The 17,811-nt window shown below is 40.9% G+C and overlaps 1 protein-coding gene across 9 annotated transcripts in view; it reads left to right on the top strand.

Moving 5' to 3' along the window:
- The window catches only part of LOC102271300 (glutamate-rich protein 2), an 81,878-nt gene extending 75,873 nt beyond the window's left edge, over positions 1-6,005 (top strand). For 4 of the 9 annotated variants that reach the window (XM_070358254.1, XM_070358262.1, XM_070358267.1 and 1 more), the window contains 2 exons: positions 1,495-1,566; positions 2,194-6,004. In XM_070358254.1, coding sequence (XP_070214355.1) covers positions 1,495-1,566; positions 2,194-2,312 — 191 coding nt within the window. In that variant the 3' untranslated portion in view covers positions 2,313-6,004. Of the gene's footprint in view, positions 1-1,494; positions 1,567-2,193 lie in introns of all 9 variants that reach the window. The other 5 variants (XM_070358239.1, XM_070358246.1, XM_070358234.1 and 2 more) reach the window with 4 other exon arrangements.
- The last annotated feature ends 11,806 nt before the right edge of the window (positions 6,006-17,811 follow it).

Raw genomic sequence — 17,811 nt, forward strand, 5'->3', positions numbered from 1 at the left:
ATCACAAGAGTTGGACATGACTTAGCAACTAACCCACCACCACTGGTATGGATATTGTAGGGCTGAATTTCAAAGCAGATACTTTCCCTCTGAAAATTGACAGCTGCCAGCAGTTTTTGTTAAACCATGAAAATAGCTGATCTCATACTCCATTCCCAAGGAATAATCCTAACTCCAGCATGAAATTTTCTAAGTTGTGTTCCAGGGAATATTAGTTCAAGATTGCTTAATAAATATTTCACCAAGAAGGATTCCATGGGAATAACAAATTAGGGAAACCATATTCTCTTCTCTGTAAGATACATGCTAATTCTGAGCATGTTAATGGCTATGTAAAATCCTGCAGTTGCTCCTTACTGTAAGCTTTGATTAACTTCATTTAACCTAGTTTCCCACATACATATTAACATCTTAAGAAACTAGTGTCTCAAAGAGCAAGTTGGAGAAACTCTGCTCTAGGAGGAGGCTTAACCTCAGAGAAAGATTTAGACTGCTAATGATAAGCATGTTTTAGTTCAAGTTAAAATGTGTAAAAAGTCACTTTTATTAAAGCCTTAAAAGATGTATAAATACCCATAGAATCCTTAAAAGCAGATTCTGAGCAGGCACACACTCATGCTGACCCAGATTGATGGTACATTGTTATGTTAGTGGATTAGAAAATAAAGACATTGGTTTAGTGTGTCAGGATGGAAGTCATATGGGGTGAGGTCCTCTGAGCCACTGGGGCCCAGTTGAACCATCCCACAAGTCTCACTTTTAGCCAGGCGAATAGCACACTTGATGTTTCGGTGCCCCCTGGGGGCCACCAAGATATTACACAGAAGTCACAGCACTCAATGGATAATGCAGAATTATGAATACGCCTGAAGGCAGGTAAGAAGACAGCAGAGAGAGATCTGTAGAGCAGGATCTGAAAAAATAAGTTAACTAGTCTAGAAAACTCTGAAACAAAAGGTATAAAGCTTTCTGGCTTCTAAGACATTGGTACATTAGACCAACAGGCCTAAAAATTTCTATTGATTTAGTCCAAAGGAAAGATGACACATTCACATAAAGGATCAGCAAAAAGGAATAAATAGCACTTAAAAACAATGGATCCGATGAAGTGGTGAGAATACTGTTCAGTAGGTGATGACTGGGTGTCATTGGCAAAGTCTCCATGTATTACAGGATTTGTACCTTGTTTGGGGAATGATTATAGTCAAGAAACAGCATGGCTAACGCCTTTGAGGGATGTCTCATAGTGATGGAGATTGCATTTTTTTGGACAGGTGGTAGAAAATATAATGAGGATTATTTCCCTTGCAAAGTACCTAAGATAAGTAGAGCATTTTCTCTGTTTGCACTTAGATGTTCCTGTGATATAATTGTTGGTGTTTTTGCTTTGTGCATTTTCACTTAACTGATAGACAGTTTCAATCTCACACTCAAGAGGCTGTTTGCTGAAACACTTAGAATGTTAATAACACACATTCTGTTGTCCATTTGCAGTCCTAATCTATGAACCAGAAAATCCTGAGGCCAAGGAGTTTTTCTCACTGATTGAAGAAATGCTGCTGATGGGTAAATTTAAAAATTGAAATTCCTGCTTTCTCATAGAATCATGATCAGTCACTATTTAAAAATCCATTATCCCAGGAAACTGGCAAAATACCTCCTCAGGAAGTGGTTAAGAAAAGGCGAAATGATTATCTCAGATGGTTTCATGAAACCGGCTTTTCCTCTATAGATGGTCAAGCTGACTCCATTTCCTCTGTGGGGTGGAACTGCCCAAACAGAGCAGGCTCCCTGGGCAGACAGTATTGGGCACTGACAGAGTCCCCAGAGGGAACAGTTCCTGCTGAAGAGGGAACAGTACCCCAGGAACTGAAAGGATTATCCCACGGTTCCCAGCAAAGTCTGTACCCTCTACATTACCCTGAATCTCACTTTACTCTTATTCTATTTCAGAAGTTGACAGTAGTAAAAAAAAAAAAAAATTATACCAATGTTTTAAATATAGTTTTAATCCACAAACATCTTTATGCTAGTAAAAATATGTTCTGTGTACCACTGCTTTGACCCTCCGCTCAGTTGTCACATTCTAAAACTATGTACTTCTTGATGGAGGGGGAAACAAGGAGGATTATGATGTTTCAGGGTAGACATATTAAGAAATATTTTAAACAAGTCTCTTCCTTTCTGTGGCAGAGAAAGCACAGAATCTCGAGGAAGATGATGACGAGAGTGAAGAAGACAATAGTGAGAGTGAAGGAGAGAGCACAGAGGACCCAAGTGAAGAAAGCTCTGATGAGTGTGAAGATGGGTGACGACAGTTGCTGCTGTAGTTCAGTCTTCATGTATGTTCATTACTGTGTACGGTGGAAATATAAAGAAGAGAGCTGCATTTCAGTCTAATGGTTCTTTATTTGGCATAGAGTTCCTTTAATTTATCTGTATTAGCTTGAGCTTCTTCTTAATAGTTAGATTTCAACTCAACGTGAGCTACTCAGAAAGGGAAATAGTCATTGAAAACACTTAAAAGCACAAACAATGTGCCAGGTACTGTTGTATACACATTAATTTATTGAATCCAACAAAACCATGCGAATAACAATATCATTGTCCCCATTTGACAGATGAGAAAACTGAGGCACATAGAGGGTGAGTCATTTGCCCAGCATTATATCCCTGTTGATCAGTAGAGCCTCAATTTTTATATGAACATTATGGCTCCAAAAGCATACTCTTAGTCCCTACCATGTCCAGGCACTTTTATTTACATCACTTATTTCATGTTCTTTACAGCATGTATCAGTACCTGAAATTCTTATTTACTTTTTTTTTTAAGTTTTTATTTTATTTTATACTAGAGTATATTTGATTTGCAATGTTGTTTTAGGTGTACAGCAAAGTGATTCAGTTATTCAGATTCATATACCTATTTATTTTTTAATTCTTTTCCCATTTAGGTTATTACAGAGTATTGAGCGGAGTTCCCTGTGCTTATACAGTAGGTTTTTGTTGGTTATCAATTTTAAATATAGTAGTGTGTATATATGTCAATCCCAAACTTCCAATTTATCCCTCCCCCAACTTGTTCTTTTTATCTTTTCCCTGCTTGTCAGAAAATGTAACCTCCACATAAGCAGGACTTTGTCTTTTTACCATTATATCACTAGCAACTGGACAGGTGCCTGGAAAATATGCGATGTGTATACCAAGGGAATGAATGAACTGAAAGTTAAGGACAATGTTTATATTCTTTCTTAAAACATTTGTAAGACTTTATTACACTTTTCTGTATCTGTTACATTATTTTTCTGATTCTGTATTCCTTAATGAATTTCTGCCACCTTCAAACTAGGTTATAAGGTAACTGAGGTAAAAATGAGAAAAATATTCCTAAATAATTTGTTTTGAGTGTGCCAATCTGATTTGGGGTTAGGCAGTTTGAGTTTTTATTCTTATATCAGCACAATATCATGTCATATCCAAAATGCTTGAAACATAATTCATTCTTTGGGCATTTTGTAGCATGCTAACATTCAGAGGAAGAAATCCTGCTGCACCATTTTTATAGAACTGTCTGAAAGAAGTAAAGACAGGTATGTATAATCATCTAGTTGCGTAACTAGTTGGATAGCACTGCAGGGCTGGCTGACAGAGACCGCAAGAGCTGCTTGTTCTTTTCATTTGTAAGTTGTTTGTTATTCCTCCTATAACCACCACCATATGTCGATCAGGGCTTCCCTGGTGGCTCAGACAGTAAAGAATCCGCCTGCAATGCAGGAGACCTGGGTTCGAATCCCCTGGAGGAGGGCGTGGCAACCCACTCCAGTATTCTTGCCTGGAGAATTCCATGGACAGAGGAGCCTGACAGGCTACAGTCCCAGGGGTCGCAAAGAGTCGGACATGACTGACCAACTAAGCATATGTCAATCTAATGCCACTTACCTGACTTTGGAGTCCCCCCCCATAAGAAGTTTTTTAAATATCCTAAAACTGATATTGCAGATGAAATGAATTACACTGGTAAAATTTTAGTTTTCTTTTTAAAGGCCAGGAAGGTTCTGAGGAAGAAGCTCTCTGAATAAAAAGCCATGATACCATAGGTCATATTATAGCTTAAATCTAAGAATTTTCGAAGTTGGATCATGCAGAATAATCCGTATTTATGGATATGTACCCTTTATCCATAGTCTTCATCCTACTTGCACTCCTTACCCAGTGTAATTCAGGGTGTTGGCATGCACATCTGAACGTGGTAGCTAGATAATATAATATAATAGCTAAACATAATCTGCAAAGTATTTTTTGTATTATTTTATATAAGCATTTTATATATTTAATTTACTGGCTTCTCAGTCCTAAGAGCATGTTACTATATTTTCCCTTTTGGTTACACAAATTGAATTTGGGATGCTGGGTGTATCCAAGGGTAAATGTTAACTGGGGTACTGGAATTCAGATGAGGAAATCAAGACTATGAGATGCAGGTTGTGTTTCAGTATGAGAGATCTAGTGAATCTTGAACCCAGTGTTTCCTGTTGCTTCACACACAGCTAAACTGTAGGTGAATCAGCACACAAGCGGTGTCTGTGAAGACAGTTCAGGTCCAGACCTGTGCCTTCTTCAGAACATTACAGTGGTGGGAAGGAACCCAAACATTCAACAGCCTGCAAATGTATGAGAATATCTACTCAATGGACTTAAGATGGGAACCCAATAAGATAATTTCATTTATTTATTCAATCAATATTTACTGAAAGCCTATGGAGAACAAAACCTGGTCCCTGCTTTTAAACAGTACTGGCAGGGTGACAGACACTGCCATTGAGGAAGGCCAGGGTGCTAAGGGAGAACACAGGAGGGGCACCTAAACCGGGCCAGGTGTCCAGGGAAAGCATTCATAGGGATGTGGAGTCTAAGCTAAGAAGATAGAATGAGGAGAAATTAGCTACAAGGAGAGGATGTGGGGAAGAGCGTTCTATTAGTAGACACATCTGAGTCCGGAGAGCAAGTAGGCATGGTTGGATTGCAGAAGGAAAACGGACCAGTTAGAGCCAAGACAGATGAAGCTATAGTAATAAAGGGGCTGGGGAATGGAGGATCTTCCAAGCCATGTTAAAGTTTGAACTTTATCGTTAAAGTAGTGGGAGGCCATTGAGGGATTTTAAAGAAAATAATGACTGTATTTTGGAAAGAGCATTCTAGTAGCCAGATAGAAAAACATGTTCTCAAACTACAGGTGATGATTCATCGGTCAGTTATGAAATCACTATAATGAGTAAAAAATAGCTGGGTTTCTTAAATACATAAAATAGCACACATTGCAAAAGAGTATATGGGAATTACAGTTTTGTGAGATTTTTCATTCAGAGTTTTTGTGTATATGTCCTCAATCTTGATGTGAAATGTGTTTCTTCTTCCTAAGGATCTCCATTTTAAAAAAAGAAAAGAATTATGAAGCACAGAGAACAGACTGGAGTGGGTTGGAAAGGAAGGGCATCAAGTATTCCAAATCCTGACCATTTTACTCTAATGCCCTACCCTCCACTGTACTTTGCTCCCTAAGATTCCAGTAGAGAGGGACAGATTGAAGAAAGGGGAATAACTAATGAAGTAAAGACCATCTAATGCTGTGGAGAATGCATATGACATAACGTTAGTGTGTGGCAGTAGCTTCCATCTGGACAACTGCCCCAGCATCCAAATGTGGAGTCAGAATGGCCTCTCCTTTCTTCATATAGCCTTCAATTCTCCTGCATCTCCTTATACAACTGACCCTCGAACAACATGGATTGGGACTGTGTGGGGTCTACTATATGTGAACTTTTTCAGTAATAAATACTACAGTACTACACAATCTGCAGTTGGTTGAATTTGTGGATGCCAAACCACAGATCCAGAGGGCCAATTATTAGTTATACTCGGATTTTTGACTGCATAGTCAGTCAGCACCCTATTCCCCCATGATGTTCAAGGATCAACTATATATTATACAAGGTGATAACCTACATTCCCTTTAACTGAAGTGTGTTTTTTCCCTTGGTTAATGTAAGGTATATGTGATTTTGATTATTTGCCTGGAATATTGATCTTGGACAGGTGGGGGTGGGCAGTGGGGAGCATGTGACCAGGGCTCATGATGCCAGATGTGAAGGAAAGCCTGGATCCACTTGAAATGTTTTGGGGTTCTGGGCAAATGTCCTATATTGGGAGGTATTGAGAACTCATAAGAGGCAGGTGAGACGTGGCCTCCAAGACCAGTCTGAGGAGGACAGAGGTCTCTCTGATTGGGTTTCCTAATAAACTACCCAGCTAACATGGGATGTAAGTTATAATGCTGGGCGGGGGTGGGGTGGGTGTGCCAAAGTTGGAGAGGCTTGTGAAGTGAAACACTGGGACATGAGATGGGCTTGGGTAGCTGTTGTGCCAAAAGTTTTCACTTTCATCTCAGGTTCAAAGGATTTGTTAAAAGAATAAGCCACTTGTTCTATACAAATGAATAATGCCAATATTTATTAGAGAATTATCTAGCTTACTTTCAATATACTAACATTAAAAGAAAAGAGAACTAGAAACAGCAGAGGATATATCACCAAACTGGGTTTTGACCAACATCCAGACTCAAACAGTGCTGGGAAGTCCCATGTCACAGCACATCCAGAGTCCCAGTTGGCAGAAGTTCCCAGGCAGTGCATCTGCTCTGTGGGTAAGACTTCAAAGATTGCAGTTCAGGGTTCCCACTTATAATTTCAGGAGGCAAACTGATACCATCATCAGTCTGTGAGCAAATTTCAGCTCTTTTCATATTAATGCCGTTTGTCTTATAAAACTTGGAATGTTAAGCCTGGGGCTTGGTTGGCCAGAGCTCCTGCAAGGGCTCCACAATCTCAAGATTGTCCCCTATCTTATATATGGTGCTGTAAATCTTATACTCACAGCAGGCAGGCAGGTCACTCAGGGCAGTGTCCAGGCAGGTTAGAAGCACGGTCAGAGGCCTGTCCTACATTGTCTCTGAAGCCTAAACAAGACTATTTAATTTCCCTAACAGTAGCCTTGTTCAAATGTACCCTTTTGCATCAGGAGACAGCCTAGAGCAGGCACTGGTTGATTTCCCCTCCATCCTTTTCAACCTAGGTGATACATCTAAGCTAATTATGGTACTTCCATCCCACTTGCTACTAGTTTGTTTGCAACAGCTTTGAAAGGTCACATAAAAATTATACTTTATATGTATTTAACAGGTACAACTTGATATACATTGTGAAATGACCACCACAATCAAGTGAATTAACATATCTATCACCTCTACGTAGTTACTTTGTGTGTGTGTGTGTGTGTGTATGTTGAGGAGATTCAAGATCTATCCTCTTAGCAAATTTCGAGTATGGGCATACCTCAGAGATATTTTGAGTTCAGTTCCAGACATCCGCAATAAAGCTAATATCACATTAATGTGATTGAGGCATGTGAAGTTTTTTATTCCCAGTGCATATAAAAGTTATATTTACCACTATACTGTAGTCTATCAAGTGTGCAGTAACACTGTATAAAAAATAATATGCATACCTTAATTTAAAATATTGCTAAAAAATGCTAACCATCATCTGAGCCTTCAGCAAGTCATAATCCTTCTTGCTGGTGGAGTTTGAAATATTGCAAAAATTATCAAACTGTGACACAGAGACACAAAGTGAGTAAATGCTGTTGGAAAGATGGCCCCGAAAGACTTACTTGCTACAGGATTGCCACAAAGCTTCAGTTTGTAAAAAATGCAATATCTGTGAAGCACAATAAAATAAGGTAGGCCTGTGTATAATAAGTAACGTTAACTATTGTCACCATGATGTACTTTAGATGTCTAGAACTTATTCATCTTGCATAATTGAAACTTTGTACCCTTTGACCAATATCCCTTTACTGCTGGTTATTACTAGACATGGACAGAACTCAGCCAGTCTCTGCTAATAACATGAGACAAGAAAGCATAGAGCCTTCACAGATACTTGCAGCAACTTAGAACCATGGGAGGCTTTATGCTGAAGCCAATGCTAAGGATAGTGGAGGAGAGAAAAGAAGAAACTAGTCCTTGATGACATTTTTAGTGACAGTCAACTCTGGTTTAGTCCTTTCCCTACCTCTGAATATCCTGTGTAAAACAATAAATTGTCTTACTGTAGTTTGTTTCTTACTTTCTATTACTTTGCAGCCAAGAGCACCCTACTGTATGTATCTGCGACGCATAGCAAGTATAATGACAACAATGACATCCTCTAGGATTGTAAGCCTAACTGGACTCTCTAAGTTACCATCAGGTCCCCAGTGGGTCATGGCCACCCAAAGCAGGAAGAGGAACTGGCAGATCCTTGTTCCAGTTACAGGTGCAGGTAAGTGAAAAGCAGAAATACGAAAGCAGCTAGAATGGTTATCTCTGCGTTGTGTAAGTGAGGAGGGGAGGTAAGTAAGAAGAATTTTACTTTTCAATGTATGCATTTTAATTTTTTTCATGGGCATGTGTCACTTATAACTGAAGTCTTTCTTATTGGTAAAATATACAATTTACCAGTTTAACCATTTTAAAGTATATAATTCAGTAACATTAGTATTTTGATACTGTAAAATCATTACCAGCATCCATCTCAAGGACTTTTACGTCTTCTCAGAATGAAACTTGTACCCACTAGACAGTAACTCCCCATCCCCCTCTACCCTCAGCCCCTGGCAACCACTGTTCTCCTTTCTATTAATTTGACTACTCTACTTAGCAGCAGGTACCACAAGTAAGTGGAATCCTACAGTATCTGTCCCTTTGTGACTGACTTGTCTCACTGAGCATAATGTCTTCAAGGTTCTTCCATGCCCTAGCATCTTTCAATACCTGATCCCTCCTTATGGCTAAATACTATTCCATTGTGTGTACATATCACATTTCATTTATTCACTCATCCATTGATGGACAGTTAGATTGCTTCCACCTTTTGGCTATTGTGAATAATGTTGCTGTGAACGTGTATGTACAAATAAATATTCTATACTAAAAGTTTTTTTATATGTGCAGAATCTAAAAAGATGATGCAAATGGACTTATTCGTAAAACAAACAGACTCACAGACTTAGAGAACAAACTTATGATTGCCAGGGGAAAGGAAGAGAGGAAGGGATAGCTAGGAAGTTTGGGACCTACATTACACACTGTTGTATTTAAAATGGATAGCCACCAAGGTCCTACTGTATAGCATAGGGAACTCGGCTCAATGTCATGTGGCAGCCCGGATGGAAGGGGAGTTTGGGGGAGAATGGATACATATATATGTATGGCTGAGTTCCTTTGCTGTCCACCTGAAACTATCACAACATTGTTAATTGGCTATACTCCATTATAAAATTAGGACTTCCCTGTAGCTCAAATGGTAAATAACCTGCCTGTGATTCAGGACACCAGGGTTTAATCCCTGGGTTGCGAAGTTCCTCTGGAGAAGGGAATGGCAATCCACTCCAGTGTTCTTGCCTGGAGAATTCCAAGGACAGAGAAGCCTGGTGGGCTACAGTCCGTGGGGTCGCAAAGAGTTGGACACGACTGAGCGACTAACACACACACACACACACACACCCCAATATAAAATTAAAAGTTTAAAAAAAACTTTTAAATTAAGCCTATACATGAGGTAGGACAAAACCTGGGGGGAAAAAGTTAATGAAAATGTTAACCGTGATTGCATTTGTGTCATGAGATTTTTTTCATTTTTGTCTGCTATAAAGTCATATACTTTTTTTTAACAAGCATATATTACTTTAAGGGAAAAAATATAGCTTATTTACAATGTTTTGCTTTTCTTTAAAAAGAAACTTAAAAAGGAAGTTAGAATAAACAACAAGTTGCCACTATATAGCATACCAAACTATATCTAATCTCTTGGGATAAACCATAATGGAGAGGAATATTAAGGAAAGAATGAATATATATGTATAAGAGTCACTGCGCTATACAGCAGAGACTAGCAAAACATTGTAAATGAACTATACTTCAAACAAATAAAAAAGACCAAGAAAAAGTAAAACTGACCTTAGGAACAGAAAAGTTTACACAAGGAAGAGAAGAAACAAAGCAATATTCATGAATTGCCTATTGTATGTGAGGCATTTTAGCAGGCCTTAGTACACGTCTTGGTGTGCTAGAAGCTTCCCATTAGGATCAGTGTGTGTGTGTGTGTGTGTGTGTGTGTGTGTGTGTGCGCTCAGTCGCTCAGTCATGTCTGACTCTATGCGACCCCATGGACTGTTGCCTGCCAGAGTCCTCTTTCCATGGAGTTTTCCAGGCAAGAATACTGGAGCCGGTTGCCATTTTATACTCCAGGGGATCTCCCTGACCCAGGGGTCAAACCCACATCTCCATTGATAGGTGGATTCTTTATCACTGCATCACCTGGGAAGCCCAATAAGGATCAACACTAACAAGTAAATCAGTAGGTCTTTAAGTTCAGAAAAGATGTCAACTGAGACAGAAATGCTGATCTTCATAGAACATTAACCACTTAGAACACTCACAAACTGGCTTATTCTTATGCTGTTGGATAAAGAGATCATTGCAAATAATCATCAGTAGATATGCAGATGACATCACCCTTATGGCAGAAAGTGAAGGAGAACTAAAGAGCCTCTTGATGAAAGTGAAAGAAGAGAGTGAAAAAGTTGGCTTAAAGCTCAACATTCAGAAAACTAAGATCATGGCATCCGGTCCCATCACTTCATGGCAAATAGATGGGGAAACCGTGGCAGACTTTATTTTTCTGGGCTCCAAGATTGCTGCAGATGGTGACTGCAGCCATGAAATTAAAAGATGCTTACTCCTTAGAAGGAAAGTTATGACCAGCCTAGACAGTATATTTAAAAGCAGAGACATTACTTTGCCAACAAAGGTCCATCTAGTCAAGGCTATGGTTTTTCCAGTGGTCATGTATGGATGTGAGAGTTGGACTATAAAGAAAGCTGAGCGCTGAAGAATTGATGCTTCTGAACTGTGGTGTTGGAGAAGACTCCTGAGAGTCCCTTGGACTGCAAGGAGATCCAACCAGTCCATCCTAAAGGAGATCAGTCCTGGGTGTTCATTGGAAGAACTGATGTTGAAGCTGAAACTCCAATATTTTGGCCACCTGATGCAAAGAGCTGACTCATTGGAAAAGACTGTGATGCTGGGGAAGATTGAGGGCAGGAGGAGAAGGGGACGACAGAGGATGAGATGGCTGGATGGCATCACTGACTCAATGGACATGAGTTTGGGTGGACTCCAGGAGTTGGTGATGGACAGGGAGGCTTGGCATGCTGCAGTCCACGGGGTCACAAAGAGTCAGACACAACTGAGCGACTGAACTGAACTGAGCCTAAAAAAGCCCTTGTTTTCTTTGAATTGATTGTGTAGTTCCTATTGTTGTGTAACTACAAAAAAAAAGTTTTAATAGTTGGTTAACTTTCCTGAGCCCTTTCCTGCCTTTTTTGAACACTTGGCTTGCCTTCTACTCTGTAACAAGGCTTTTGGTATTTCATGCCCCTAGGTCCCTAAATGTATCTTCCCCTCAAAGAAAAATTATTCTGAATGTCTTGCCGTGAAAAGGATTACTTGAAAACAATCATTCTGTAAAGAAGATAAATTTCACAGTTCCCTGTCTACCACTGGACAGTGTGATAGGAGAAAAGATTCTTCCCCATCATAACAGGCACCAAATTCAGTTTATTCCTGATGGCAATTGAAGAACTGAGCCAAACGTAGAGCAGAATACTTAAATCAGCAGACGACATCATCAGCCTATAGCCACCTTCCCTTAGCTCACATCCCACCAGTGCAAGAAAATAAAAGGAAAAATGTTAAAAATCCTATGTACTAAATGAACTTACAATTATACTTTTGAGAAACTTGACTCAAAACTGAAACTTGCTAAATTGAGTCATCTTTTGTCACCTGTTAAAACAGTGGTTCGTATACTGGCTGCTCCTTCATAGGCTAGATGAAGTCTCCTAAGTGGTTCTGACTTTGAGGGACTTATTTTCATCCTTGTCTACTTTTTCTTCTCACCTCCTTATGTAAATCCAGATGAAGAAAGTGATGCAAAACAACTGCCTATATTCATTCTGTAGGCGCTAGCTGCCTTCCAGATGGCCACCTGAAGATCGTAGGAATATATTGTCTATTCAGCTGCACAAAATATAAAAACCAGCCAAATATGCATGGGGTGGTTATAGTGTCCAGGAACCATTCTGTTCTGGGGATACATTGGTGTAAAAAGAAGTCCCTGCTCTCACAAAGCTTTTGTTTTAGTGAGAAGAAAGAAGCAATACATAAGTAAAATATACACTATGTGAAGTAGTTTAAAAAAAAAAAGTGCTATAGGAAAAAAATAAGAATAGGGAGTGCCAAGACTAGGGGAGATCTGTAATTTTAAAATAGAAGGATAAAGGAAGGGCATCAAGAAAATTTTTGAACATTTGAGCAAAGACCAGAATGAGAAGGGAAAATCCTATGGAACATGGGGAAAGAGTTTTCCAAGCAGAGGAATATTCATTGCAAAGTCCCTGAGGCGGGAACATGCCGGAAGTGTTCAAGAAATAACAAGAAAGCCAGAATCCCCAGGGCAGAGTGAAGACTTCAGCACAAAACTGGCTCCCTTTCACCCCTTCTCTGCTGAGTCTGAATGTTCCATCAGAAAGTTTTCTCCTCTAAGAATCAAAACTGTGTAGATTATCTAAACTACTAAAGAGGAAGGCCTCAAGTCCATGTTAAGGGATGGTGAAGCTCTACTGAACTGGGCAACGAAATAAAACACATATTAGGCTTAGCCTCCAAGGAGAAAATATTTAAATGGATCAAAATCACTGCTGAACTAAGGGGAAGGAATAGGAGCAAGAATTGACATACACTGAAAGCCATAAACTTGGGCACCACTGAACTTGTGAACATGGGTTTTATGGACATCAAACAGGACAGCCCAAAAGCTAAGATTAGCTCCCATTTTACTGATGAGAAAATTTAGACTGAGAGCATTTAAATAATAGCTAATAGAATTCAGATTTGAATTCAAGTCTGAATATCTTTAAAGTTTTTGCTTTTCTTCCTGTAACACTGCCTTGGCTCAAAAGTTCCTCGAGTTCATAGCATTCACAACAGAAAATTCCCCCATGAGAGGAATCATGAAACAAACACTACTAATTAATTATTTCAGATGAATGAAGTCTTATCTGGTCTCATCTGATACCCCACCCATCCCATTATGGGAATCCAAAGAGATTAAGTGATTTTCCAAGGTCAAACGGTTGTTAGGTGGGAGAGCCAGAAGGTCTTGCTGAGCCGTGTGCAGGGAACTGAGACTGAAGAAAGAACAGTTTCCAGTCTGGTTCTCAGTTAAGTGTGTGCTCTGGGAAACCCTGAAACTTATCTGGACTTCAGTTTCCTCGTCTACAAAGTAAGAGGATCTTGGGTGATGATTAAATGAGAGTTCAGACAATGAACATATCACATAATTGCCATGAGATAGATTTTTCATCTCTAACTATTTCTATAGTCATGATTCTAAAGTGAGAGAAAGACACTGAGAGGGAGACAGATAGAGGTCTCTAACATGCCCCTACCCTCTTCCACCACCACCACTAGAAGTAGGTCAGACTGGGACCCCACCCCCTTCCAGCACCACCACTAAGTAGGCCACACTGGACCCAGCCTGGGCTTTCCACTAGTAAAGAATTCATCAGTGCAGGAGATGTAAGAGTTGTAGGTTCGATCCCTGGGTCAGGGAGATCCCCTGGAATAGGAATTGGCAATCCACTCTGGTATTCTTGCCTGGAAAATTCCATGGACAGAGAAGCCTGTTGGGTTACAGTCCATAGAGTCTCAAAGAGTTCAACACGACCAAACATGCACATGCACAGGGCCCACACACAATAAGTAAGCCTAGGCAGCCAATACCAAGGCCATTCTCTGTGTCCAACCTTGGTTCTCCCTGGTCAATGCTGTATTTGTCAGTTACTTCCACAGAAATGATGCATCACACATTAACTCATGGATCTGCAGTTCAGCTCCATTCCTGTGTCCAAAGCAACTTACATGGCCAAGTCCTTATCAAAGTTGGTGGGGATGGGCAGGAAGGAGTGGGGGTGAAGAGTATCCAGTTCAAATTTAGAGAAGAAGAAACGTTTTACCAGTTAAAGTCTTCCCATGCTCCAATGCATGTATGTGGTTTATCCCTAGCTATGTAGTTGAGACAATGTGCTTATAGCCCCAGTGAAAAGATACTGATTATCATTTAATCTGCATATTTAGGGGCTTTTTGAGATTTTACCTTCTTGTAGATCTAAAGGATCCCTGACTTACCCAGAGGCAGAGAAAACAAGAAATCAGCTGTGCACCCAAGAGAAAGATAGAAAGAAGGAGCTCCCAAGGCATTGATTTGCAGCTGACACAGCTGAGAACCTTAGGTGTGAGCTCTTGTTAACAAGAAAGAAACTGAGCTAGAACAGCAATGATGAACCCCATCTGTTAAGGTTCTGTTTTCTTCCCTGAGTAACTGACTCAGGATTAGGCCAGATAGGGAAGGAATCTGATCAAGAATAGAGTTTTAAGTTATCAGATTCTCCACAAGTAAGTCAGAACCTTCTGGAAAGAACCTCTCAGAAGCAGTGGTCCTAGGCACCTAATTCTGAAAACAAGGGCTAAATACCTGTTATTCTAAATAGTTCAAGAGGTTTTACATTGAAAAAAAATATATATATATATGGTTGACCTGGTTGTATGACACAGATTTGAACTGTGAGTGTCCACTTAGATGAGAATTTTTTCAATAATAAATACTATGCTGCTGCTAAGTCGCTTCAGTCATGTCTGACTCTTCGCAACCCCATGGACTGCAGCCTACCAGGCTCCTCCGCCCATGGGCTTTTCCAGGCAAGAGTAGTGGAGTGGGGTGCCATTGCCTTCTCCTAATAAATACTATAGTACTACACAATTCCAGGTTGGTTGAAAGTGTGAATGCAATCTAGGATACAAAGGAACCATGGATGTTGAGAAATTCTGTATATGGGGACTGTAAGTTACATGTGGATTTCCACTGTGAGGAGGGCCACCCCAGCCCCCAGTGGTCCTTCAAGCCTCAGCTGTATTGCTATTACATACTGTTTCACTAAAAAAAACATACAGGAAATCATCTTCCTTGCATCCCATTCATTTGCTGCTGCTGCTGCTAAGTCACTTCAGTCGTGTCAGACTCTGTGCGACCCCATAGACGGCAGCCCACTAGGCTCCTCCATCCATGGGATTTTCCAAGCAAGAGTACTGGAGTGGGTTGCCATTGCCTTCTCCAAGTTTCTGTTAAGAGAATTGAAAACAGATACATTTTCGAAGCTCTGTCAGAATTGCAGTTGAGGACTGTTACTTCCTTGGTGTCCTGTTTCACAGTGAAACACCTTGCCTAATACCAGAGTTTCTGTCCTGAGGCTACCTTTACAGAGCAGTTTTGTGGGAAAGAATCAGATACTTTACATCCACTTCTCTTTCACCAAAGGGACTCTCTTTCACCAAAGGGACAAAGATTCTGAATGTTTCTGGCCACTTCCGGCAGCCTCTCTAAGCATTAAAAAGAAAAAGAAAAAAAAGACCCTGCTTTGTGAAATATGGCAGAGTGTGAGTGTGAACTGGAAAAGGCCTGCCAGCAGCAGTTTTCCCTCAAGTACTGCTCTCTTGTGGAATCCGTTGTCCCCTGTCAGAAATAGTAGTCTGTCGCCATCTGGTGGTCCCTCCGTCGTCGTCGTGTTGGAAATAGCGAGAATAGGGCGTCTTAAAATGTGCACAAGATTTGCCCAAATACAAATTACTCTATCCTCTTTGATTAATTTCTTTATTATTAGAATATTTTCACCTTCAGAAAGGGACCATGTGATCGAGAGGGAAGGGACCATGTGACCATTATTTGAGGAACTCACCACTGTTCTTCAGAAGAAAAGGTTGTAATTTCCGGAGTCCTCTTGGCTGCGTTCAATTCCGGCTGGAATTCTCTCTCGCTTGCCACAATTTTTAACCCCTTCCTGTCTTTCAGGGGTGAGTGTGAGTGTCTTCCAGGGGTGCCTGTTGTGGGTAGGGGTGTCGATTTAGCTATGGTTCCCAAGGAAAGTCCAGAATGAACTATCTTTAAAGAACACAATCACACCGAACTCGCTCCCACTTAAGAAAAGCTGAGTGTACGGTTAACAACGCCTTCCACAGCCCTCGTCTCGGGAGACAGACGTTTAAACGGTGAGCACTGCTATTTTCCCCCCTCTTTTTTGGTCATAAATTAGATGCTTAAAATAGACCTTAACGAGCAAAAATGAATTCACAATGGGGCTCCAAAATTACCTTTTCTGAAGGCTAAAAAAGCTAAATGCGTCAAAAAAAGAGATTGACGTTTCATATTTACTCACCTTGACGTGGACCATATTTTACGCATAAAAATCTCCCCCGCAGCCCATTCGGGTGCCCCTTCCACTCCTTACTTCACCCACTCCTTTTTTTCCTTTGCCCAAAGGTTTGGCTCCAAATCCACTTGGAGTATCTTTAAACCTCCCAGAGAAGGGGCACTGTGGGCGGAGGGTCATGTTCCCAAGCCCCAGGCATCCTTGACCCAAAGGAAAGTTGACTTCTGAAGACACAATCGAGTAGCCGGAGCTGCAGCCCGGCTACTCCTCCACGCCCGGAAGAGAGAGAACAGAGGGGTCGCACTCGCCGCCTCTTTTTTTCTGCCTCTGGGCATCTTGTTCCCATTTCTTCAAAGTGCTAAACCTTAGATCAAAAGCAAACGAAACAGCTGGGCGGATACCACTCCCTTCCCGGCCACCCCTCACCACCGGTTCGAGTCCCTAGAGAGGATATCTTTTTACCACCCCCATCATCCAAAGCATCTTCCCCCGGGAGTAATAAAAGATAAAAAGAAGAGTGGAAAAATATAAACAAAAATATAGATCCCAAATATTCTGAAGAGCCAAAAGACAACCACAATCACCCTCCTTGCATATTCTTACTGGGGAGGCAAGTAGGGGGCGAGGTACTCCACCACCACCACCACCACCCCGCCCCAAAAGGGGAAAACAAACCCTGCATTTACTGCCTGGAGGCGGATGGTGCGAGGGAGGCGGGTTTGCTAGATACTGGCGACCTAAGCCGACGAACTGGAGGCTTCAGCTTCCAAACCGTGGGCTCTGTCCTTGGTGCTGAAAGAGCCGTGCCCTACGTCCGAACTCGCTGTGCTGAAACTGTGGGATTCTGGACCCTCAGTTCTTTACCATCTCCGCTGAGCCCAAGAGCCTGGGTTGGAATGGAAGGTAATTGGAAACCAAACTAAACCCATGAAGTCCCCAAGACTGTTTCTCTCCCCTCCTAACTGGAATGTTCATGAATGCAGGGATAATATAAGTTGCCAAGACAGTGTAAGTTCCCTGAAAACAGAGCCTGACACCAAGCATGTGATTAATAAACATTTAACATATTACTTACTAATATCATATTAAACTTTTTAAAATTAAGGACAAGCAGGACCCTTCATTCCTCCCTTCCCTCTATATAAAGGAGAAAGGGATATCCGTGCAGCTGGACGGACTCAGCTTTAATTTGCTATACACAGTCCTGTAGATTTCTTTCTCTGGCGAGAATATTTTATTGGCTAAAACCTTAGAGGTGAGAGTTTTGAACACAGAAATCAGAAGAGGGAGTGGTTGGAAGTGTCTGATGCCACAGGTGAAGGTAAACAAATCTTCCTTTCTGGGGAATCTCGGGTCTTGGGAGAAGGTGGAAGGGACAGAAGGTGAGCA

Source organism: Bos mutus, chromosome 2 (assembly GCF_027580195.1).
Source record: "Bos mutus isolate GX-2022 chromosome 2, NWIPB_WYAK_1.1, whole genome shotgun sequence".
NCBI lineage: Eukaryota > Metazoa > Chordata > Mammalia > Artiodactyla > Bovidae > Bos > Bos mutus.